The 26,168-nt window shown below is 38.7% G+C and overlaps 1 protein-coding gene and 1 pseudogene across 2 annotated transcripts in view; both read left to right on the top strand.

Annotated features, from left to right (window-relative positions):
* The first annotated feature begins 3,440 nt into the window (after positions 1 to 3,440).
* LOC129072014 (60S ribosomal protein L18-like) lies at positions 3,441 to 4,021 on the top strand (annotated as a pseudogene).
* Positions 4,022 to 17,830: 13,809 nt separating this feature from the next.
* Positions 17,831 to 26,168, top strand: part of PAPOLG (poly(A) polymerase gamma) — a 32,261-nt gene continuing 23,923 nt past the window's right edge. For both annotated transcript variants that reach the window (XM_054575416.1, XM_054575415.1), the window contains exons 1-3: positions 17,831 to 18,088; positions 20,882 to 21,043; positions 22,538 to 22,604. In XM_054575416.1, coding sequence (XP_054431391.1) covers positions 18,072 to 18,088; positions 20,882 to 21,043; positions 22,538 to 22,604 — 246 coding nt within the window. In that variant the 5' untranslated portion in view covers positions 17,831 to 18,071. The remainder of the gene's footprint in view (positions 18,089 to 20,881; positions 21,044 to 22,537; positions 22,605 to 26,168) is intronic.

Below are 26,168 nucleotides of genomic sequence, written 5' to 3'. Positions count from 1 at the left end.
CAGGTATGCAAGGCTGGTTCAGCATTTTTTAAACACTCACTGGAATCTACCATGCCAGCAAGCTGAAAAATAAAACTTACATGATCATATTAACTGATGCAGAAAATCATTTGACAAAATTCAATACCCATTTATGATAAAAATAGGAATGGAAGGAAATTTCCTCAAATTTATGAAGAGTATCTACAAAAAACCTACAGCTAGCATTACTGTTCATGAGGAAAAAAAATGTGTGATTTCCTGCTAGGAAGAAGGCAAGATGTCCTTTCTTACCATTCTTATTCTGCATAGTGTTAGAAGTTTTCAAATAATGATTTATCTTATGTCATTCTCTCTTGGATGTGATTAAATACCCATTGTTGAGCTTGAACACTTGTAAGTTGTCCAATACAGAGATGCTGCAGGTGGTCTGTTAAGGTAACCAAGGAGGGAAAAGTTTTCACAAAGCTCACTTCTCCCCACTGTTTGTTCTAACAGGATATGTCTAGAATGCAGGGTGTGCACTTAGCACCTGGAAATCTACAGGCTCCAAGAGGCCGAGACAAATGTTCAGACAAGTGAAGGGAAGGCCATTATGATTTCCTACCCAAAGAGGTTAACGCAGCCATGACTGTGGCCACTCAAAAACCCCGCCCCTGGAAAGGTAAAATTCCCCCCCCCCCCCAGATTTTCCATTTCTTGAGGTTATAATTTATATTTCAAAGGTTAAAATATTCCAGACACTTCAAATCATTGTTTAAACCAAGTTAGATTCAAATAATCTTCAAAAGTTAACTAAAGAATCCCCTTGGCTCTCACCAGCTACATAGTCCTGCCTGTAATGCTCAGCTAAACAGATGTAGTAAGTCTCTGTGCCTGTTTCCACACCTTTAAAGTAGTGATCATAACAATGCCTGTCTTATAAGAACTTGGAAGGTATTAAAGGAGCTAATTCAGGCAGAGCACTTAGGACAGTGTTTGCACAGAGCAAGCCTCCAGAAGTGCTCCGAGCCTCTGCCCATGGTTATTAGGGGGATCGGACTTTCTGAAGGACGTGGAAAATACTGCTTTCTATAAATCCCACTCTGTATCCAGACATGATTAGCCCACACTATGGTTGCTAATCACTATTAACTAAAAGCTGATGAAAAGGAATATTATTTGGAGAGCATGCCAGAGATCACCCCACTTACTGCCTGCAACTGCATCCATTCATGAGTTTTTTCTTAATTTTGTGTGGTTTTTTGTCTGATTTTCATCACCTGCCTGGCCCCCTGAGACATTTGATATTTTGCTAATCTTCTGCATTGGAGAATTCCCCATCACTTCAGCCAAACGGCCATGGTTGATTGGCTGAGAGAGAGTCTCAGAGGAAAAGGAATAAAGGAAAGATTTGAGCATTTGCCACCACTTTATAAGTCACTTACTTAAAAGTTTCATATGTGCAACCTTAAGACTAGGTAGAGGAGGGGCTGAGGTGGGTGTGGCGGAATTCCAAAGATACTTCAGGTTATCTGCTGCGCTGGATGCCTCTGTTCTCCCTCCTTATCCTCTCTCCACCCTCCCCACCACGTGCTGTGCCAGAGACTACATCAACAGGCTGCTTTGCTTGCTGGCTTTCAGTTGGGTTCAGCCAAAGGTGGGGGTCACTGGCAGGAGATGGAGAGGCAGGAGAGAAAAGTCAGGGTGTTCCTTTCCCAGTAAAGTGACCTCAAATGTCTCTACTTTGGTCAGTGACCTAGTCTATACAGCTTTCTATCTGTGGTTTCCTGTAACCACTCCCTCTCACGGCTCCTACAAACCCAGAAGTGGAAATAGAACCTGCTATTACAAGCCCTGGGTAATGCACCATCCCTCGAGGTTTACCAAGACACAGTGGACAACTTTGTAAGTCATCTCTGTAAAATAATACAAATATATATATATTGGTCTGTACCCCTAGTTTCTGACATAGACCTCTTAAAACCCTTGTAAATAGGGCTGCTAGGAAAATCTTTTTTTCTAATACTTAAGTCTTTGACCCACCCCATCCCCCACCACCCATTCCTAAACCAGAACTCCTAAGACCTTTCTACTTTCCTGCATGATGAGTATCTGACACAGAGCTCCTAAATCCCTTGGAATTTCCCAGGGGATCAGAAGGTCTTTCGTTCTAATGAAGCAACTCTTGTTGGGCTCCTTAATGGAGGCTGGTCACCAGAAACACCAAGCCTTGATTAGAAGCTTGGAACTTTCAGCCCCACCCCCATTCTCTGGAAAAAGGGAAGGTGTAGAAGTGTAGTTAATAATACACTGTGGCTATGTGATGAAGACTCCATAAAAATCCCTGAAGTACGGGGTTCTGGGTGGGTGAACACAGCCACATGCCATGAGGGTGATGTCTCCCAGCTCCTCAGGGACAGAAGCTCCTGTGCCCAGGACCCTTCCCAACCTCGCCCTGGGTATGACTTCATCTAGCTGTTCACTTGTAGCCTTTAATATATCCTATGTAATAAATTGGCAAGAGCAAGTAAGCTGTTTTCCTGGGTTCTGTGAGCTGCTTTAGCAAACTATTGACCCTGAGGATGAGGATATTAGAACCTTTGATTTTTAGCCAAGTCAGACAAAAGTTGTGGGCATCCTAGAAACTAATTACTTTCAACTGGCATCTGAAGTGGGGATCTTGTGGATCTGAGTCCTTAACCTGTGGTGCCTGTGCTAACTCCAGTTAGTTCAAAAACTGAATTGAATTGTAAGACATCCAGCTGGTGTCAGAGAATTTGGTCAGTGTGGAGAAACCCACAAACTGGTTATGTGTGACAGTGAAGGAAAACCCAGTCAGTTTTTCCTAGACATTCCCTTATTAAAAGCTCTCCAAATATCTTCATTTAATGGTGCCTTCTATTTCCTAGTACTCTACCTGACAAATATGTTTTTCACCTTTGAACCTAACCACTGGGTAAAGTATAATTCCTGGTACCAAGGGCCAGGGTCAGTAAGGGTAGTAAATTCAAACATCAGTCTGAAAATCCTCAAGTGTACAGAAAATACAACTTTTTCTACTTTTCTGTATCCCAATTTAATTTCTATTTCAGCCCCAATCCTCCAAGGTGGCAGAAACATAAGCTAAATCAGTTCAGGGTCACCCCTGACAATTAAAGTACAATTAAGTGTAACAATAGAACTACACACTAGGAATTTGGGAGCCGGGAAGAGGACACCTAACAGTATCAAAGGAGGAAAAAAGGACTCTCAGGAGCCGCCTGGAGAAAGTGTTGTGTGAGATGAAACAAAAGGATGAATGGAGGTAAGCAAGCAAAGAAAGAAAAAAAGAGCGTGCTAGGCACATGGTATAGCCTCAGCAAAGGCACAGCGGCAAGAAATAGCAGAATGCATAGAAGACTACAAGCCATCCCATGTTGTTGGAGTATAAAGCTCAAGATGGAGAGTGGACAGGAAAAACAGCGACCAGAGGCACCATCATGTGAATCAGCATCCTCCATGACAAAGACAAAAGATTCCTCAAGGAGCCTAAGAGCCAGGATGTCTACCTAAGGCTGTTGGTCAAGCTATACAGGTTTCTGACCTGAAGAACCAACCTTCAACCAAGTGGTGCTAAAGAGGTTGATCATGAGTTGCAACAACCGGCCGCCTCTGTCCCTTTCCTGGATGACCCAGCAGATGAAGCTTCCTGGCCAAGAGGGCAAAAGTGCTGTGGTCGTAGGGACTATAACCAATGATGCGTGTGTGCAGGAGGTGCCCAAACTGAAGGTGTGTGCACTTCGCATGAGCAGCCATACTAGGAGCTGCATCCTCAAGGCCTGGGGCAAGATCCTTGCCTTTGACCAGTGGGCCTTGGGCCCCCAAGGGCTGTGGCACCGTCTTGCATTCTGGTCCTCAAAAGGGCCAAGAGGTGCATGGGCACTTGGGCAAGGCCCCAAAAGCCCCGCACAGTGACACCAAACCCTACATATGATCCAAGGGACCAAAGTTCCAGAGCCCAAGAGGCCAAGGGGCCACCCGTGGCTACAAAAACTATCTCCAGATCCTGCCTTGTTATTAAAAAGATTTTGGATGCTGAAGGAAAAAAACAAAATAAAACAAACAAACAAAAAAAACAAGGACCAGATATTGAAGGGCTCTCTTATATCAGGTTAAGGAGTAGTCCCCAACTGGGAGGTCCACACACCCCTAGATGTGCAGGAGAACATTCACTAGAATACAGGAAGAAAATGTTAAAACTTTTACTTATTTTATTTTTGTGTATGGTTTATAATATACATACTATATTAGTGTCATAGGACATGTTATGTAGTAAAAAAGAAAATATTATGCATACCCTGAAGTTTCAGTTCAACCTCAGAATTCAACCAGAATCTGCCAATTAACTTAGGCTCTGACCAAGTGCCCACTTTTGTGTCATTGGTGACATCCCTGAACTCTGTAATTAATGATCTTGTAAAAGCATAGATCACCACCCTATTTAGTCAGTGTAACAGCAGCAATTACATAAACAAGGCACAGATTTGGTTTCACTGTTAGTATTAGAATGTTTTCTAAAAAGAATGAGCATTTTCTTCCCTTAAGCAGCCTGAGATGATCTCTGAAAATGGTTTGCTATTCCCTTGACCCAGAAAACCCCACAAAATCTAGAGGTTCAAGTCTTCGTGTTTAAGAACAGTTGTGAAACTGCCCAGGCCATCAAGGGTATGCATATCCAAAAAGCCACCAAGTACCTAAATGATGTCACTTTACAGAAACAATGCATGCCATTCTGCTGTTATGATGGTGGCATTGGTAGTTGTGCCCAGGCCAAACAGTGGGGCTGGACACTGGGTTGGTGGCCCAAAAAGAGTGCTGAATTTTTGCTGCATATGCTCAAAAGTGCAGAGAGTAGTGCTGAACTGAAGGGCTTGTATGTAGATTCACTGTCATTGAGCACATCCAGGTGAACAAAGCTCCCAAGATGTGGTGCAGAACTTAACAGAGCCTGTGGGCAGGTTAACCTATACATGAGCTCTGCCTGACACATGGAGAGGAGCCAGCTGAAAAAGAGCAGATTGTTTGTAAAACAGAAGAGGAGGTTGCACAAAAGAAAAAGATATTCCAGAAAAAGAAAAACTGAACAAGAAGTTATTAGCATAAATGTTAATAAAAGAAAAATAATAACAAAATAAAATGAGTGAACATGCTAGATGCAATTTTGATTAAATTTTATGTGTTTTATTAGTGAAAGTTCTACCTGTTGGATGAAATATATATGAATGTATATTCATTGTTGCAATAATGTTAGTGTCAGTAAAATGCTACAATAATCAGTGATGACTATGAAGCTAACAATTTTACATATACGATCAGTTTAAAACTTCTAAATTGTTAAATAAACAGGGAAATAGATTTGTACTTAATATGAAGATTTAGAAAGAGTGTAGGAGCTGGATAAATTTATGAAGAATTTTATATTGTTTTTGAGCCAAACTATTTATAAAATTTATTGAATAATATAATGCAAAATAAAAAACACTCTATTATATAATAATTCTAATATTTACAGAAGTATTTGGTGTACTATCCTGTATTCATAACACATGATAGTAGGTTAGAGGTGTGTTAAAGTTTTATTATTTTATTGTTTATGCTATTACAGTTGTCCAGCTTTTTTCCCCTTTGCTCCCCTCCACCCAACCTGCTCCCCACTTCCATTATCCCTTCACCATTGTCCATGTCCATGGGTCCTTCGTATATGTTCTTTGACTAATTCCTTCACTATCTTTCAATCAGTCCCTATCCCTCCCTCCCCTCTTACAGCTGTCAGTCTGCTCCATGATTCTATGCCAGTGATTCTATTTTGCTCATTAGTTTATTTTGTTCATTAGATTCCTCTTATAAGTGAGATTATATGGTATTTGTCTCTCACTGACTGGTCTATTTCACTGACTGGTCTATGACTTAGCATAACAGTCTCCATTTCCATCCATGCTGTTGCAGAAGGTAGAAATTCCTTCTTTCTCTCTGCTGTGTAGTATTTCATTGTGTAGATATACCAGTTTTTTTCCTCCACTCATCTACTGATGAGCACTTAGGCTGTATCCAAATCTTGGCTATTGTAAATACCACTGCTATGAACATGTGGGCACACACTTTTTTTGGAACTTTTGTTTCAGGATTCTTAGGGTATATTCCCAGGAGTGGAATTGCTGGGTCAAAAGTCAGTTCCATTTTTAGTTTTTTGAGGAAATTCCATACTGTTTTCCACAGTGGCTGCATCAGTCTGCATTCCCCTCAACAGTGCACCTTAGGGTTTCCCTTTTCTCCGCATCCTTGCCAGCACTTGTTGTTTGTTGATTTATTCATAATAGCCATTCTGACAGGTGTGAGGTGATATCTCATTGTGGTTTTAATTTGCATCTCTCTGATGACTAGTGATGTTGAACAGTTTTTCATATATCTATGGGCCATATGTATGTCCTCCTTGGAGAAGTATCTATTCAGGTCCTTTGCCCATTTTTCAGTTGAATTAGATTTATAAGAGTTCTTTATAAATTTTGGAGATTAAACCCTTGTCCACCATATCATTGGCATATATGTTCTCCTATGTGTTACAGTTTTAATTATTTAATTCCATTTTGGCCATGACACTTTCATGAAAAAAATACTTACTTGGATGTTCTTTACATCATGTGAACATGAAATCAGAGCATAATGTCAACTTTGCCACTTCAAAATTTTACTCCTATATCAAGTACCACAATATCCAGATAAGGTTTCATGTCTTTCTTACAGTATCCATTAAATATGAGGTCATAAACTTAATGTGAAGGGGGATTGTATAGATTAAAGATTTCTTTTTATTATTGCACATTAATTTATTAAGGTTATCTGGACAAAATCTTTATACTTGGCTAAATTCTGAAAGCTGCCTGTGGTCAAATGTTTTGGTGCAAAAGTAAGAACCAGAAATCCTGAGTCTTATTCCTAGTTCTAATTTTACACAGAGCACTTAATTTCTTCAATGCTTGCTTTTACATTTACAAAGTGGGACTAATAATTCTAGTCTGCAAAGTACTTTCCTCAGGAGAGAATCATAATTTGAATGCAATTAACTGCTTCTAATTTTTCAAACATAAAATTCTGATGTTCACCTAATAGTAGAAACACAATGTCTCAAACTAATTGTTTCACAAAAGTGATTATTTTTTTAAAGCCATCAATTCATTTTGAGGCAGCTTTATGAAATGGAGATTAAATTGGAACTAACTCAGATAAAAATAGTATTCTTTAATATTAGCCATAACAGCTCGGCCTTATCTCAATAGGAAGGTTGTGCAATATAAGGAGGGTGAGGGAGGAGGTAAAACAACAAAGAGTCAGTTCCTACAAAACACTCCATGGTTTTAATAATTATTGGTATCCACTACTCCTGTAAATTTTCTCAGAAAGCAGCAGGCAGAAATATGCACAGTCCCAGCATAAAATTAATGAACTCATGACAAGAATACCCTGGACATAATAAGAGATTCTACATTGGGGTGTTAAGTGTCAGACTTTAATATTGAAGACCAGCTTTAGGGCCATACCTTGATTTAAATAGAGACTAACAGGGAGGTAGATCATTCAGGTGACACTAGTTACAAATAAGATGCTTTTGTTTGCTCATTGTTAAGCCCTTTATCCCACCTCTTCAGTGTCTTTCACATTGTTCTCTAAAAGGCCAGGGAAACTGAGGGAGAAAAAAATAATTCATGTATTTATCACTTCCCCTTAGAGAGAAACAATTATTTTTATAGTACAGTAATTTTTAAATTTTATTCTCCCTTTCTATTTTAATGTGAGTCTCTAGTTTAAGCAGACTCATAAAATAATAGCCATAAAATCACGAACTATGTCTATAGTCTCAGAAATGGAAGAAGCTAAGGCTTAGAACATACCCAAGTAAAATTCTACAGTCCTCGTGCAGGGTTTTAGGGGCCATAGTTCATAGAATCATTTTATTTAAAAAAAAAATTTATTGAAGTATAACATACAGAAAAATACAGAAGTCCTAAGTGTACAGATTGATAAATAATAAAAAGTGATCACAGCCATGTAGCCAACAATCAGGTCAAGAAATAGTAATCCATGAAAAAAACTAATTCAGGGTAAAAATAAGTCAGAATAATGGTTCACATTGGGAGTTTTCATCTGGGAAGGGACACATCTGCTGGTATGGTCAAAATGTTTCACATCTTGATCTAAATGACGGTTATTATGATAATTTACATATTTAAATATCATCTTGTACTTTTAAGATCCATGCGTTTTCTCTTCTTGTTATAATTCAATAAAAAATAAAATTTCTTAAAGGATTGGTTTTGCCTGTTTTTGAACTACATGTAAATGGAGTCATATCACGTATGTTCTTTTGTATCTTGCTCAACATGTCTGAGAAATTAATTCATATGGTTGAATATAGTTGCAATTCATTCATTTTTATTGCCAATAGTGTTCAGTTGTGTGAATATGCCACAATTTATCCATTCTACTTTTGGGTTATATCTAGTTTGGGACTAATATAAATAATATTTCTGTATATGTCTTTTGGTATATATGTGCATACATATCTGCCAGGCATATATTTTTTTCAATGTAGTTGTATCAATTTACATCACTACCATGAATGTATGAGAATTCTCACTAGCTCCACATCCTCACTAATAATTAGAATTGTCAGTCTTGGTAATTTTAGTCATTCTGGTGGGAGTATGTAGTGAATTTTATTGTTTTTATCAGTGTCCTTGATTGCTAATGAATTTGAGTGCTTTTTCATATATTAGTAGTCATTTCATTAAATTTCTTCATATCTTTTGCCCATTTTTAAATAGTTTGTCTGCACTTGTCTTACTGATTTGAAAGAGTTCTTTATATTCTGGGTATAATTCCACTGGCTTGCCCTTTCACTCCTTTAATGGCGTCTTTTGGTGAACAGATGTTGTTAATGGTAGTTTGATCCAAGTTATCAATCTTTTCCTTCATGATTAGTGTACCTTTTGTGTTCTGTTTATGAAATATTTTTCATCATGATCATGAAATTGTTTACTATGTTACTTTCAGAAGCTTTATACATTTAGGTCTGCAATTTCTTAGAATTTTCCATATGATATGATGTAGGGGTCAGGCTTCATTTTTTCCATATGAATATCCAATTGTACCAGAACTATTTATTGAGTGGGGAAAAGATACCACCTTTCCGCACTGCTCTTAAATGTCACCTTTGTCATAAATTAAATGTCCACATGTATATCTATTGTCAGTCACTCTATTCTGTCCAATTGGCCTATTTATCTATTCTTGCATGAGACTATGCTGTCTTAACTGTAGATCTATAATAAATTTTGATACTCGGTAGCAAGTCCTTCTACTTTGTTCTTCTTTTTCAAAATTACCCTATTTTTGGCTTTTTGCATTTTTATATACATTTTTTAATCACCTTGTCAAATCCACCAAAATAAGGAAACAGAAAGCCTGCTAAAATTTTTATTAGGACTACATAAGTATTAAGGTCAATTCAAGGATAATTGTATTCTAGTGTATGAACATGGTATTCTCCTCCCTTTATACATTTGAGAGTAAATCGAAGACATGATTCCATTTTACCTCTATATAGTTCGATCTATACTTTGTAAAATCAATGATATTCTCTTATATAACAACAGTACGTGTATCAAAATCAGGAAATTAACATTAATGTAATATTATAACCTAATCTGCATGCCTTATTTAAATTCATCAATTCTTTCACTAATATTACCTGTAGCAAAAAAAAAAAAAAATTGTGGTGTGTTTTTTTTTTCTGGTCCAAGATCCAATCCAGGACCATGTATTGCATTTAGTTGTCAGGTCTCTTTAATCTTCTTTCATTTGGAACAGTTTCTCTTTGTTTTGGTTTTCTTTTTAGGAATGCAGGCCAATTTGTACAATATCCTTGATTTAAGATTGTCTGATAGTTCTTCATGATTAGATTAGGTTATGCATTTTGAACAGAAAAACCCATGAAAGTGATATTATCTCTTTCTTGGTGCACTATTTTGAGGTATAAAATGTCCAGTTTTTCCTTTGCCATTAATGTTCACTTTGCTCACTTGGTTAAGGTAGTATCTGCCACATTTCTCAACTGTAAGGTTACCTATTTTCCCCACTTGATGTGTTGGGAGCGGGGGTGGTTGATGCTATTTTAATGGTATTTTTAAACTGTCATTTTCTGATTGTTGGTGGTATATAGAAATTCAGCTGATAATAAATAGTATATTGTTACCCTGTATCTAGAAATCTTGCTATATTCCAACCTCTTTATAATTTTTAGTGCTTTAACCCTTTTAAAATTTTTTTTATTTTATTTAATTTTTTCAAATACATTGGTCTCTGCCAACCCCCCACCACTTTCCCTTGCCCCCTCCCTCCTTCCCTCCCTCAGAAAAGAATAAAATTCTTTTCATTCTAATAATTTATCAGTAGATTTATGAATTTTTTAATATATACAAGTATGTCAGTTGCATATAATGACCAATTTTTTCCTTTTGCTCTAAGCTTTACACATTCTACTTTGTTTTTTGCCTTTTGTACTCGCTAGGACAATATTAAATAAAAATGATGATAGTGGGCATCTTTATCTTGTTCCCAACTTCAATGGAAAGGTTCTGATATTATTTAATATGTTATTTGCTATAGCTCAGGTTAGGGAAGATCCTTTCTATTTATGGGAATTAGAATTTTTTCAATCATGAATATATGTAGTATTTTACCAAATACTTTTTCTCCATTAAATTGGTTCTACTTTCCCTTTATTCTGTAAATATAACTAATTATATTGATAAACTTTTTAATGTTAAATCAACTTTGCATTTCTGGAATAAACCCAATCTAGTCATTCTATGGTCTTTTCTAGGTATTTATTTTTAAAACAAACTGCAGTTACCCCAAATGTTTTGTGTTTTGTTTTTTTTTAATTCAGTTTCCTTTTTCCAGACACTGGCTACACAACAAATCACCAAAACTTAATGACTTAGAACAACAATATTTTTGCTTCTTATGTTATTTATCTGTAAAGAATTCCAGAGCAATTCAGCTGGGCATTTCTGCTCAAGGTCCCTTGTGAGGTTGCAAGTCAGGTTGGTTGGAGTTAGAGTTGTTTCAAAGGTTTTCTTACTCTCATCTCGGGGACCTAGGCTGGAGAGGCTCCAATAGCTGGCTATTGGAACACCTTACGGATGTTCCACAAACATACCCCTCTAACTCTGTATGGTATCTCCAGCATGGCATCTTCAGGATAGCAGGACTTCTTATAATAGCAGATCAGAGTTCCAAAGATGTATGTCCTGAGAGAGAAGCAGGGGTAAGCTGTGTTTAGGGACTTTTATGATCTTAGCCTTAGAAGTTACACAGCATCATTTCACCGTACTATTGGTTGAAGCAGTTACAAAAGCACATTCAGTTTCAAGGGTTGGGAATATAACCCTATCTCTCTCTTTTTTTAAATTTGTATTTATTGGGGTGATACCGGTTAACAAAATTATACAGGTTTCATGTGCCTAATTCTATAACAAACCATCTGTACACTGTATTGTGTGTTCACCACCCCAAGTCAAGTCTCCATCCATCTCTCAACAGAGGAGTGTCAAATCACATTGTAAGGAGAACATATGAATTAGATATATATTGGCAAGGCCATCTTTAGAAAATGCATCCTGCCACAGCACCATCCCACAAGTCCCACAGCCACCTTACACACTCATTCATGTCTGCCATTATACCCTGCTCCAGCCTGTCTACATTAGGTGCTATACCTCCTTTTTTATCTTTACCCCCAGGAGAATAGCCCACCTTTATTCACTGTCCTTCATGTCCAGACACAAACCAGAGTCCCACAAACTCACTCTTAAGGCCAGTCTCTCAGATATCATCCTTACAGTTTTGGAGCGTGAGGAAAAACCCCAGTGGGCTGGGGAAATAGGTACCACAGGTCACCCAGGTTAGAGGTCCTGAGAAATGCCGCTGTGCACTTGGGACAACTGGACAGACCCCTGAATGCCTCTTCATGACAGTGTGCCAAGAACGAAATTCGTTCCCTAATGCTTCAAACAACTCCTTAGTGAGGGCCTCTTCCTGTGTTAGGAGCTGGTAGCGCAATGATAAAGGAAGAAGGAACTCAGTGGAAAGATGAATCTGTAACCTTGTCAGAGCATGATCCACAGATTATAGGGAACATTAAAGGCTGTTAAGCCAAGAAGTAAGGTGATCAGGTTTGCACCTTAGAAAAATCATTGTTATGTTAAAGCAAAGCTATCCCTGTTCCTTACTGCCAGGAACAATGCATCCTCAGTGGCACTGTGTATACAAAATCTCCACTACAATGTATAAACCTGAGGGGGATTTCTTTGATATGAAGTGTCTTGGAAAGGGAATCATCAAGACGTAGCTTTTTTATGTACATGTCAGCAAGCACAAACTCAAGAAACCATACAATAGAATGGAATTTGCAGAAGATAGAATTAGGAAGATGAGTAGCAATGACCTCAACTTCTAATGAATTTACTCCAGATTCTGGATTATTCTTCACCACCCTGTCTACGGGCTAATTTGATTCCTGAGCTATGATAAATGGGCATAGCAACATCCTTTGTAAAATACTTCGAAAATGTCTCTGATTTATTGAAAATGCCATGGATGCATGCAGCAAAAAACTCCTATAAAGTCATTACAAAGGTGCTAAAGTATTTTTACAGTAGCCTTTTGTGGAATTCAGAATGGTAGCAACAATTCCTGGTAGGACTGTCTTCCTGCACCATAAGCGATATTGGACAAGGAAACTGTATACCTGATTGATTCAGGAAATCAAAGTAATAAAACTGCCAGCAACTGCAAGGCCAAGTGATTAGAAGGCTAGTTGAAAATTTAAACACCCTTTTTACTCATTAATCTCCAACTGCTAAAGACAAACAAAAAGCAAAATTAACATGATTGTAAACTAAGCACTTGTGTCCTGTGGCTACCACGTTGGCCTGCTGAGAGGGAATGAGTTGATCAAAGCCAGTGATTCCGCGGAGAACTGTGGGATTAGTGCTGCTTCAGGGAGCGCACAGCCAGCATCCATTACCCAGCCTGTTTCAGGAACAGGTGAACACCGTAATTAATCTTGGCTTCAATTTGGAAGGAAGCAGGGAACCTACCTGCCCTGTCCAGAGTTTATATGTTAATCTCCCAAGCTCTGGGAAAAAGTTTTTAAATTGACATACAGACTTCTCCTGCTCTTCCGAATGTATAGAGAAGAAACAATTGGGAGGTGTTGCTGGGTTCCCTAACTTCAGGCAGTTAAGACAAGATGCCTCCCAGGAAAGCTGTTGATTGCCACCTTGCTTGATTTGATGCATCTCAGCGCGCAGGGCAAAGGCTCTTCCAATGAAGCTAGCAGGTTTTTCAATGCAAGAAAATACTCAGAGATGCAGGGGCCTTACCCACAAACATGCACCATAAAAATCCATGTATTTAGAATTGGAGTTGCCTTCAGGGGAAAACTCATCTAGTCAATGGGCTCTTGAATTGCTTAAAGCTTATCCAGGACTTTACACATTATTCTAGATACAGAAAAATGAATAGGCATGTGCCTTGTCCCCACCTTTGAACGAATATCATATTTTTTTTAAAAGCAATAAAATGTACAAATGAAATAGCTGCATCAGCGATAGAAATTTCACATTAGGAACACTGACAATTTGTGCTAAAATTTAATGCTGAATGAACTGGGTACCAAAATAAAACCAAATCACAGAAGGCAATCCTTCTTCTGAGTGGAGACAACAATTTATGAAAATAAGTAAGAGATGCTAGAAGGTGGCCTCTGACCCCCTAACATGGAGTGGCAAAGGCCACTCCATCATTGCAGGTGGTTGAAAGAAAAGCAGGTTGAGAGGCCCCTTCGGAATTGTAACACTTGGGTGCCCCTACCTCTTCCACACCCTCAGAGATGGCCTGAGACCCCAGGGGGGCACAAGCTAGCCATCCAAGCATAAAGCTGTAAAACGTAAAGTCCTTTTCCCAGAGACCCTACATGTTACTAGACATGTGGCTTCACTATGACAACCTTCCCCATTCCACTCTGCTCCACTCCCACAATTCTGTAACAAAATACTACATTTCTGAAATGCAATTACCGCCAGCTTTTTCCCCCATTTCATCTGGATTTGATGTCCTACTATTAAAATTTTAGTCTATCTTAGTCAGATTGGACTGTTATAGCAAGATACCAGAGACTGGGTGGCTTAAACCACAGAAATTTCTCACAGTTCTGGCGGCTAGAAAATCCAAGATCAGTGCCAGCCGATTTGTGTCTGCTGAGAGCCCTTATCTTGGTTTGCAATAGCTGTCTTCTAGTTGTCTCCACACAGGGCTGAGAACAAAGAGAGAAAGCTTTCTCATGTTTAATCTTATAAAGGTACTAATCCCATCATGAGGACTCCACCTTCAAGAACTAATTACCTCCCCAAAGCCCCATCTTCAGATTAGAATTCCAACAATGAATTGGGATGGAGGGGTAGGGCTACACACAAACATGCAGTCCCTAATAGAACCCATATCAATTTCCGACAACTGGACAGGAATCATTGACAGCAAATTCAACCATTCTAGTGTTGTTCAAAGCAGGTAGGGACACTGCATAGCTGCCACCAATCATGCAACAGGGCTTGGGATGAATTCCACATGGTCGTTCAGCTTGAGTTAAGAAGTAGGCCTTTAATGGGGAAATTTACAAGGAAAAGATGGCTTGGTTTCAGATCTTCCCATCATCCCAGAGAGAAGGATGCTATGGCTAGGTGCTGTGTGTGTTCCAGTGTAAGGAGTTATCACCTGAAGAGACATATTCTTAGAGTAAAATTGTGAGAAAGGAGCCTTGTCAGATTGTGAACAAAGAGACTATTTAGAGCCAGGGCAACTAAGTTTAGATACCGGCTGCCAAACACCTAGGGACCCCAGGGGCCCTTAGGAAGTTGCAGCCCCTTTTGGTAGGGGCCATCCTGGGAAACTAAGTTTGAGCATAACCTCTCCTGCTGGCAGAAGGGGAGACCCTAGCTCCTCCTGGCATTATATGTTGGCAACCCCAGTGTTAGCTCCCAAGGTCATTTTTGGGTGATTCTACCTAAAGCGCCATATTCTTCTAATCATTTTTAATAAGTGTTAGTTGTAACCTTCTAATGACCAATGTGAATAATACCATGCTACAACAATCTTCCAGGTAAAGGAAAAGTTTTGAGTAAATAAAAGGTTGTTCAGAAATGAAAGTTTCAGTGGAGTAGCAGTATAACATTCAGATACATCCTAATATTAAGTCAGAGGGAAAAGGCAAAATGGAGATAGCCAAGCAATTGAGGAAAAGGAGGAAGAGATAATGAGGTGAAGAAATATATGACGGAAATATATGTCCAGAAACTTTTTCCGGACAGACCTCATATATTATATATTATCTACAACAAAGAATACCATGTTACTGTTAAAAAGAACAAAGTAGCCTGCCGCAGACTGGGTGGGTAGCTTAAATAACAGAAATTTATTTTCTCACAGTTCTGGAGGCTAGAATTCACTCAAGGTGTCAGCAGGGTTGGTTTCTTACGAGGCCTCTCTCCTTGGCTTGTCGATGGCCATCTTCTCCCTGTGCCTTCACATATTTTTCCCTCTTTACCCATTTGTGTCCCCATTTCCTTATAAGGACACCAGTCTTATTAGAATAGGAGACCCACTAATGACTTCATTTAAACTAAATTATCTTTTTAAGGACCCTATTTCCGAATACAGTCACATTTTGAGGTACTGAGTGTTAGGGTTTCAACATGTCAAATTTAGGAGGACACAATTCAGTCCATAACATTTACTGCCATGGAAAGATATTTATGATTCTTAGGTTTAAAAAAAATCAAGGAACAGAACAACATGTACAGCATGATTCCCTTTCTAAAAAAATTTAAAAAACAATAAAAGCAAACCGTCTGGTATATGCTCCCATGCAGTTTGGGGTATATTGAAAACATTCCGTAAGAACAGATATTCAACTGTTAATAATGGCTCCCTGAGGAATAAAACAATGAAAGGGGGTGGGGTACATATTTCCACTTTTTTTTTTTTTTACAAGCATGGGTTAATTTAATAATTGGAAAATTTCAGCTCAAAAAAAAAATACGGCTACAATGTCAATATCCCTTCCTCCCCTCCCAAAAAAGGGAAATATGTTCTTCCTTGAAACAAAGTGTCCTTATTTAAATGAGGGTAGGGGCCTGGCATTCAACCCCAGGTAGATTAACAAAGAGAAGAAAATTGGGAAGAAAAACAACTAAAACCAACACTTTGACACCATCTTAAACATTGGGGAAGAAGAGACACAGGACATACACAATTGTCTCTGTCTGCCAGCTGAGAAGAATGAGTGACTTGGGGTAAAAAAAACCAAGTGTTAGAAAATAAAATGATATTTCTTCAGATTCATATGTTTATACATACTCTTCTCATTTAATTTTCTTGCAAATCCTATTATCTTCATTTTATAAATGAGAAAAGGGCTTTTTACAGTTAATTTTCTTGAGGTTGCACACCAGTATGGAAGCAAAACTAGAACTCAAATTTGGGTCTCCCTCACCCTGAAGCCCATGCTAGCTTCTACTCCGCGCAGCCTGAATAGGTTTTGTCTTCTTCCTGTCACCTGCACCCAATCTCTACTCCCAAATCTTGCTAATTTAGGTAGCATCCCCTCTCCCAAGTTTAGGTGGCTCTCTTTAGGCCCCCCTAAATCCCCTGACTCCATTTGTATCACAGACCATAAAGTAGTTTAATGATCACTGTGTATGATTTTTCTCCTCCAATGTACTGTGAACTATTGAGAGCAGCAATTAAGTATCACGCGTGCCTGATGCATGGTAGGTGCTTTAGTTCTGCAACAGAAAGGTATCATTTATATTTGATTGTTTCCTGAACTTCATAAGGTTAAAAAATATATCTGGTTTTATGAATATAAAAATATAACTGGTATGCACCATTAAATCACCGGAGCCTAACACATACCTGGTACAGACTAGGCTTTCAATAAATATTTTTGAATAAATGAATAATTCTATAAGTAATCTCTATTTACTGTGACTCTGAGTCACATTCCAAGAAAAAAACAGCCTCTTGACGTCCTTTTTCTTGTAATGATTTAGTATTTTATATTATTTCTACACTTCAACATTTTAAAATTCGTCATTATTTTCCCGTTTTCATCCTTACACTCACATGGAACATGATCTCCACTATTTGAAAGTGTGAGATTTTGATTCTGACTTACATTTATCCTCCCACTGCAAACTGCTAACGATTCCTTTTAACCTCCTTCGCTTGACTGCCACAGTGTCCTGAACGTCCTCAATAGGAGGACGGGGGAGGTACTTAGAGGTAAACAATTAGCCTCCATTTACAAACTTGCTTTTCCCTAGGGTAATTGTAAAGTTACACGTTCCTGGATGTGAACCGCTCGTGACAGAATCTCCTCAAGAAGTGGACTGATAAGGTATGACAGGACTAAAGATAGAGAATAACAGAAGAGTTAAAACAGTATTTGCTAGACAAAGTTCTGATCTTTTAAAAATATATGATACAGACCCTCATTAGAGAAACAAGAAAAACATATTCCAAATTACCTTCCAAGCAGTTTGCCTGGATTAGGTCCCACAAAGAAGGGGACCAAGCGCCCTCTCGCACGAACGTTTGAAGCCTGAGGCTGTGCCCCTGTGGGCGGGGCCAGAGCCCCCTCACCGCGCGCGACCTAAAGGAGGGGGCGGGATTGGAGGCGGGCCCGGGCTTCTAGGGGCGGGGCCGCGCGGGCGAGGGGCAGGCTGGGAAGCGGCGCCATATTGGCGTCGGCCGCGCTGTATTGTCATAAATAGAGCCGGTTATGTAGTGTTTTCACTACTCGGTTGGGTGCCTCGGCCGTAGTGAGTGAGAAAGTGAGCGAGTAAGCGAGTTACAAGCGACTGGAGGAAAGTGGACAGAGAGAGAAGGGGAGAGCAAAAACGGGACTCCAGAGCGGGAGACACTCGCCGGTGAGGGAGACGCAGGAAGCGATGAAAGAAACGTCTGCGTAAGTGGTGGGGGGCGGCGGTTGAGGTTGAGGCGGCGAGGGGTGGGCTGAGGTGGTCGGCCTGGGACTTCGTTTACGTGCGCTGTCCGGAACTCGCCGGAGTGGTCTCTTTCCCCGCTCCGGTCCGGTTGGCAAGGGTACCTCCCCTACACCCAGCAGCTCACCTGGCTACCCCCTGCACAGTCGGGGACTCCAGGAGTCGCCATCTGCCTTCGGCTGTCCCGCATCCAAGGACGCCCCTAGACTAGGATGCTGCGGGAGAAAGGCGAGTGTGTCCGTGGGGAGAAATTGTCGGTCACTCTCCTGCCCCCAACACTGTCTGAACCGGTCTCTTCTCCTGCCTGCATTGGCGCAAATACCATCCCCCTACTTCCCCCTCCTCCCTTCCGGACCCGCTGTCTCCAGGTCTTCAGGAGTGAATGACCTATCCCAGCTCGTCGCTCTTCAATGAAGGCTGTGGCCTTTTCGCCCTCCCCAACCCTCCCCACCTACCCATAACAGAACCTACGGGTCCGTACCGCCTGCTCACACTTTGATAAGTCACAAACGGTTTCCATGCTTGGCAGAAGATTTTGTTGTACCTTATTACATTTTGGTTTGTTAGGAAATAAGGGGGAAAATGTAAAGAATAACAGAAGCATCATTTGTGTGGACAACATCCATCTCTCCCAAAGCATAACATTGTATGTGTCTGTGTAGACACGTATCTTTATCTAAAAGAAATCAGTCCAAATACATGTGAAGGATTCTCTTTCTTCCTAATCTTGTCAAATTCACCTCTCTCCCCAGAGTTCCCCACAGTCCTGAACCTAATGGTTATTGCTGCATGTTTTTTTTAATCCTATTATTACATACTGTGTATATGTCCATAATAACTGGCATTGTTTCTGAGCTTTATATAACCAGTATCACACTTGTCATTCTGCATCTTCTTTAGTGCAGTACAGTATCTCCGAGCTTTGTCCATGTTAATATTTTTAACTCTAGTTATTAAGTCATATTAACTATTATATTGTATTCCATTGCCGGGTACACCCTAATACAGTTCTTTTCCTGTTAGTGACTATTTTAGGTTGTTTCTAGTTTTTAATGTTACAGCATGGCAGTGAACATTCTACATGTTGTGCACTTACACAGGAATTTCTTTAGCAGGCTTACCTGTAAGTGAAATTTATGGAATGTATGGATTGAAGGGAATGTGGAATTCTGTTGCTTGCTCTCCCCCCACTCACCGCCCCCCCCCCCCCCCCCCCCCCCCCCCGCCCTGTCCAGAGGATTGCGGTTCTGAAACATAGACTGGGAATTTTAGTGCTAGTAGGAACTTAAATAGCCAACTTTTTTCAGCATAAATATAAAAAAGCAGCCCCACAATCATGATTAGTGTCAGAATTGTAGTTCTGGAAGGGAGCATGGAATGGTGGAAAGATGTTATGTTGGGTTTTGGAGTTCAGATTTTGACTCCTATCTTTTTGGATCTTGAGTACTTACCTGTAAAGGGGCACTCAGGGTTATTGTTAAGGTTAATTGATTGATCAAATATAATTAGTCTGTTCCATCCATTTACCATGCACAAACTATACCAAAATGCCTCTCTAGCTGTCTTAGAGGTAAAGGCAGGAGAAGAGACTGGTTCAGCAAAATAAATACCAGAAAAAAGTTAAAAGTCACTAGCATTGATGTTTCCCTTTTGTTTCTTTGAGTCATTTTGGAAGGTATATAGACTATTTTATCTTTCCTTTGATTCTCCCTTCTAAAGAAATTTTAACCAAAGAGCATGTAATAAGCCAATGTTTTGACCAGTTAAAATTCAAAAACAATTAAACAGTCACTGTTGTATTTTTGTGTGTTCTTGTTTGTAGGGCTAATTCATTCATTTAAAACTGTTCTTTGAGATTACATTCTCACTATAGGTGTTAATGGTCCTTCATGAAAGGATGGCTAAGATGTGTGATAGGGTTGGTTGGTGATTGTGTTGTTTGTTTTCACCTTCCCTTTTCAGTATAATTAAGTTTTACCAACCCATATAGGTCCCAAATTTTATTTCGAAATTATTAGTCTGTAAATCCAAAATCTCAGATACTCTATTGTGCTGTATTCAAGACTATAATTTACTGATGGCTAGGACCTTTTTAAGGATAACATATCCTGTAAAGGGTTGCCATTTAGCATAAAGAACTTGATAATTATTCAATGTGAAATTGGCCTGAGTACCAGTCTAAATGAAGGAACAATTAACTAGAGTCACAAAATGAGCCAAGCAAAGGATGTTAATTTAGGTATCTCAAAGACAAATCCAGTTGTGATTTCTTTTTAAAGACTATTTCACAAGGACCTTCTAATGGAATGTTTTTATTTCTTTCCTGAAGAGGGGAGAAACATTGTTTTACTTAGAGTTTTTTTCCAAGTGGCTGACTGCTTTCTCAGAGATTGAATCTAGATGGTACTTGACTTAAGTCTGTAGGGTATAGTGGAGGTGGCCCTGGCCCAGCTCCCATTCAGGCTCTTTGCATTTGGCTGAGTGGTGTTGGCACAGTTGCCCCAGTGCCAACACATGCTGCTTTTGGCTTGAAAAGACATCCTAACCATGCAAGCTGGAGACAGTATGAATAGCCTTTCATCAATATAAACACAAAATAAACCTTTTTTCCTTTTTAAAAAAGTGCCTGCTCTGACTGCTAGTACTAATAAGTAGACTTTTAAGGTAGCTAAATTAATGAGTGGATTGAGAGATTCAGTGTATCAGTATGATATGATGCTTAACATTTTTTTCTGCTGTTTCATTTTCTTGAACAGAAACACCGTGCTGGACAGCCAGCGTCAGCAAAAGCATTATGGAATCACCTCTCCAATTAGCTTGGCATGTCCTAAAGAAATTGATCATATTTACACACAGAAATTAATTGATGCCATGAAACCATTTGGAGTGTTTGAAGATGAAGAAGAATTGAACCATAGGTATGTCACTTAAAAAATGCAAAATATTTTACAGTATGTTGTTTAATGATTCTGCAGACATATATCAGGTAGCTACTGTGTCCCTGCCTAGGAATTTAAAAGGAGGAGGAAATGAAGAGAAATCTTGACCCTCCTGAAGCTTACATTTTAGGTGGAGGTTAGGGAAGGAGACTAACAATTAGACAAATAAGTAAAATAAATCATGTTGCATGTGATGAATGCTGCTGAGAAAAGAGTAGTGTAAGAAAAATAAAGCTGGAAGTGGAGATTGTCAGTGAAGGTTCCATTAACAACTCAGGGAAAATTTGAAGGTACAGGATGGAACTATGTGAATAGTTGAGGGAAGAGCATTCTAAGCAGAAGGTTTGAGGTGGGAGTATACCTGCTTTGTTTAAGGAATATATAGCAAGGTAGCCTGGGTGTATGAAGCAAGGTAAATAAGCAGGGAAATATGGCCTTAAAGAAAGTGAGGTGGAAAGGTGTTTGGAGGGGAAGGTAACTTAGGACATTGTAAGCTGTTAAAGAAGTTTTCACTTTTACTCTGAGTGAAATGGGAAGCTGTTAGGGCTTTGACCAGAAAATTGACGTGATTTACTTATGTTTTAACAGTCTCAGGCTCCTGTATGGAGAATATTCTGAAGTGGGATCAAGTCTGAACTGGGGAAACTAGGTAGAAGGATATTCTAAGAATCCAGGGAGGAAGTGATGGTGGTCAGAACTAGGGGAATGGCAGTGGCTGTGATAAGAAGTAGTAGAATTTTGGACATGTTTTATAAGTAGAGTTTGTAATGACTGTGGAATGCAAGAGAGAGAAAGGGGGAGAGGGGATCAAGGATGATGCCAAGGGTTTTGGTCTCAGCCCCTCAAAGGATAGAATTTCATTACCTGGGGAAGGCTGAGGGAGAAGCAAGTTTAGACAGATCAGGAATTCAGTTTTTCATGTTATCTTTGAGATACTTAAAGTCTACTTTTCTTAATGTGGATTTGGATATGCCATTGAGTACAAATTTATTTTAATATCAAATAGCTTTTATTAAGAATATACATCATAAAAATTAGCCAGTAATTAACTTACCCTTTTTAATTATCCAAAGATCTATGGCTTTCAATGAGAGAATGCAAATCTCTATTATTACCACATTGAATTGATTTTATTCTATAGTAAGGCCCAAAAAGTTGACAACTCATTTGGCCTTTGCCACCTTATTGAAGGTAATTTTGACTTTATTAGGCTTTTTGAATTTTGAAAATAGCTCAAAGACCCAAATACTATTATCACATTTATCGTCTCTTTGGAACTCTTAGGGACCTAAGAATGCCAAAGAGATGTGCCATGTATCAGCAGATGTGATCGCATTAACATGTGTATAATATGCTTTTACCCTAACAACAACACGAAGGTACTGCCTATATGTTTAATTATTTTTAAAAGTATTGTCTGTTTGTCTGTTTGTTTGTTTGTTTTAATCTAAAGCATGCTATTTTTTATTATAGGCTGGTTGTTCTTGGTAAATTGAACAATTTAGTAAAAGAATGGATTTCCGATATTAGTGAGAGTAAGGTAAGACTTCAGACTACAATGAATTTGTAGTTTCTTTACATCCTGGTCTTTCGTCCTGGTTAAGATGCAGGAGTTGAGAATAATCTTAAATACATTAAAACTGGCTCTTTGGTATACTTAGTAATAAATTGGTCTAAAATTCAGACAGTTAAGTCTCTCAAAAAAATGAGAATTTACCCCAGAGGTAGCCAATGTCTAGCTAAAATTTCACATAAATGTTTTGCAGGACTCATAGTAGTGGGCCACAATTTAAAAATAAAGAGATTTTACTTAAAAAGCCAGATTTCAGGCTTCTTGTGAAATTCCAGGTCTGGCAATACTAGGCCTGCCTTTGTGGAAGGCAGGAAGAGGCTTGAATGGAATTGGTCTCCTGCCCTCCAGGAATGTCTCATAGTTTCCACCACTCCCTACCCTCTCAGAAGAAGCAGCTGTCATTTATCAATCAGGTTCTGTATTTCTTATGGGTACCTCTCATTTGCATACCTGCCTGGCCCCTGAGACATAGGAGTTTGCAAACCCTAATTTATAAGTACACAACTTTTTCTCCTGTGGTAGCCTAACTGTTTGTCTCCTAAAATCGACCACATTTTTCTTACTTTCTTAGTTTTTTTAATGTAATTGAATTTTTATTTGGGAATCATCACTATGAATATTATTTTACTGTCTGTACTAAAATGAGGTAGGACATGTTCAACTGGATGGTACTATTTACCCCCTAAGAGGCCCAAACTGTTGTCTTTTAATTTTTTGTTTGTTTTTTATAGTTTTCCCATCTTGCCCTTAACAGCCATCAGCTGTAAGTTAATGTCTCATAGCAGTCAGTGCATTTCTCTGCAAACTCCCTTTCTAGTCTTTAATCTGCATGGGTTTAGAAATTACATAAACACCTATTAGACTTCTTTTCTTTACAGCTTTTATCATTTCTTTCTATACCTATGATACATATTTAAAATTGGTTCTTTTAAACAAAACTGTGAATAAGGTTGTAAGAGAGCCTGCTAAATCTGTAGTCACTGCATTTAAATAAATGGTCTTTATGCTGTTTACTTTTGTTGTCATATGAATATTGGCTCATTTCTGAGCTCTCAGCAGGGTTAGCAATAGTTGAAGTTTTCATATAAGTTGAATTCTGATCAGGTTAAGTGCTAGTCATGAGTTATAAAATTTATGTTAGTTTCTCTGCTACTAGGTGATCAACTCCTTAAGAGAAAGACCTGTCTCATTCACCTGTACAACCCCAGGACAGGGCTTAGGTATTAAATAAACATTAGGGAAACCTGTTGCCCCCCCTCTAATCAGCTGTAATTAGAGTGGGTGTGCAAACCATATACCCAACTTGCTAGAATTATTTTGTAAAAGCAAAGTAACAAGGTTCATAATTTCTTGTGTATGGTCTTTATGTCAGCTACTGTGGCTGTGCAGAGGTCTTTGCTTCCATCCCCATTCAAGGATGCATTCAAGATAAGCCATGTTATTATGTGCAAAAAGAACTAGATTAATTTGTTGGGAGATGCACCTAATTTTCTTACTGCATGGTTTATTTGCACTTAAAGGAAAAATCAGCAGAATCCTGTTTCAAAGTCAAAGGTTTCTTTTTTAACTAATAAAATTGCTTTTTATTTCATTTTAATTACTAGTGCTTTAATCTGCAAGAACCAGTAGCTGGTTTTTATTTAATGGTTTATGCGTAAAACCATTGTTAAAAACTTGAAACTTTGCCACAATCTGTCTTTTTTCTAAAGCTAAGTAAATAATTTTAAAAAGTTTAAATTGGTTTTAACACCTTCTACTGCATGGATAAGGTAATTGGTCATTTTCTGTATCAGTTATATTTCCCTTTCATTTATTCATGTTTTAGTTTGTAAAATATCTGAAGGACTTGAGTTTGATCGAAGATAATTTGAATATTCTACACACAATTGACATATTTAAACTTTAAACAGTCCAGAACTACAAATCATTTTCTTTTTAATCATTCTGTTTTTTAAATGTTTTTATTTTATTTTTTTGTGTAAAGTATATTTATTTACATTGTCTCTTTTGAAACAACAGCCCTTTGAGAAGACTGAAGTTGTAATGACTTACTTCCTGTTTTCCTATCTTGCAATATTTTTAAGGCTAATGCTACATAATATAGTATAATTAAGAACTGAATGTGTTCTGGCTGGTATGGCTCAGTGGATTGAGTGCTGGCCTGCAAACCAAAGGGTCGCTGGTTTGGTTCCCAGTCAGGGCACATGCCTGGGTTACAGGCCAGGTCCCCAGTAGGGGGCACTGGAAAAGCAACCACACATTGATGTTTCTCTCCCCCTTTCTCCCTCCCTTCCCTTCTCTCTAAAAATAAAATAAAATTTAAAAAAAAACAAACTAAACTAAATTTAATGCTAATTCATCCCAGTTTAATAAAGAAACTGAAATGAAGCTCAAAGAGATTAAATCACTTTAAAAGGAAAGAAATAATGTAGAGAAATAAGTGAACCTATATTTTGAACAATAGACTTAAATATTACATTTATTATTTCATTTAACAATTATAACAAGGCCACAGAGAGGTTTCCTATCACCCGTAGTCATTTGTTTATCTGATGTTGCTTGTTCCATCTTTTTCTGACTAGCTCTTTCCATATTTGCTTCTAGTGATGCCCTCTTCTCACCTCTTGGCTTCCATTGTATCCTGAGTTCTCCTGGTTTTCCAGTCTTCTTCTTGGATGTTTCTACTCAGTCTCCTTCATGAGCTTTTCTCTCTTTTGCCATATTTTAAATGACACTATTCCCCTGGGTTTTATCCTTGGCTGTCTTCTTTCTTGTGTATATCACCTCCTATTATTTCAGTGTTGATGGTTTCCAAAACAATATCTTTAAACCTGATTGCTTCCCAGAATTCATGCATCTGTATTCAACCACCTACATGCTATCTTTTTTCTTTTTTACTGTTTTTTTGTTTTTTTCCGTTACCACTTATCCCCTTATGTCTCTCTTCCCCCAACCCCTGCAATCACCACACTGTTGTCCATGTCCCTGAGTCCTTTTTCCTTTTTGCTCTATCCCTCACCCCCTCTCCCCCCTGAGCTGTCATCCTGCTCTATCTATGAGTCTGTCTCTATTTTACTTGTTCAGTTTCTTCACTAGATTCCACATATGAGTGGAATCATGTGGTATTTGTCTTTCCCTGACTGGCTTATTTCACTTATCACAGTGTTCTTCAGGTCCATCCATGCTGTCACAAAGAGTAAAATTTTCTTCTTTTTTACAGCCAAGTCGTATTTTTCTTTTGTTGGTGACACTATTACAGATGTCCTCATTTCCCCCTTCCTTTGCCCACCTTCGTCCATCCTTCACCCTCACCTTTCCTCTGGCTGTCTCCACACTTGTCTGTGTCTCTGAGTTATGCATGTATGTTTTTTGGCTAATCTCTTCACCTTTTATCATCTAATCTTCCTCCCCTTACCCCTCTGACAGCTGTCAGTCTGTTCCATGTGTCCCAAATCAAATCATTTCATTAGGTTTGTGGCTGAAATATTTTACTCTGCAGTTCAGTGTGTTACTTTTTCATAAATCATGCAA

Source organism: Pteronotus mesoamericanus, unplaced genomic scaffold (genome assembly GCF_021234165.1).
Source record: "Pteronotus mesoamericanus isolate MK-2021 breed Mesoamerican mustached bat unplaced genomic scaffold, CSHL_Meso_final contig_291, whole genome shotgun sequence".
NCBI lineage: Eukaryota > Metazoa > Chordata > Mammalia > Chiroptera > Mormoopidae > Pteronotus > Pteronotus mesoamericanus.
The sequence above is the reverse complement of the archived record's forward strand: the minus strand, read 5'-3'. Positions and strand labels throughout refer to the sequence as shown.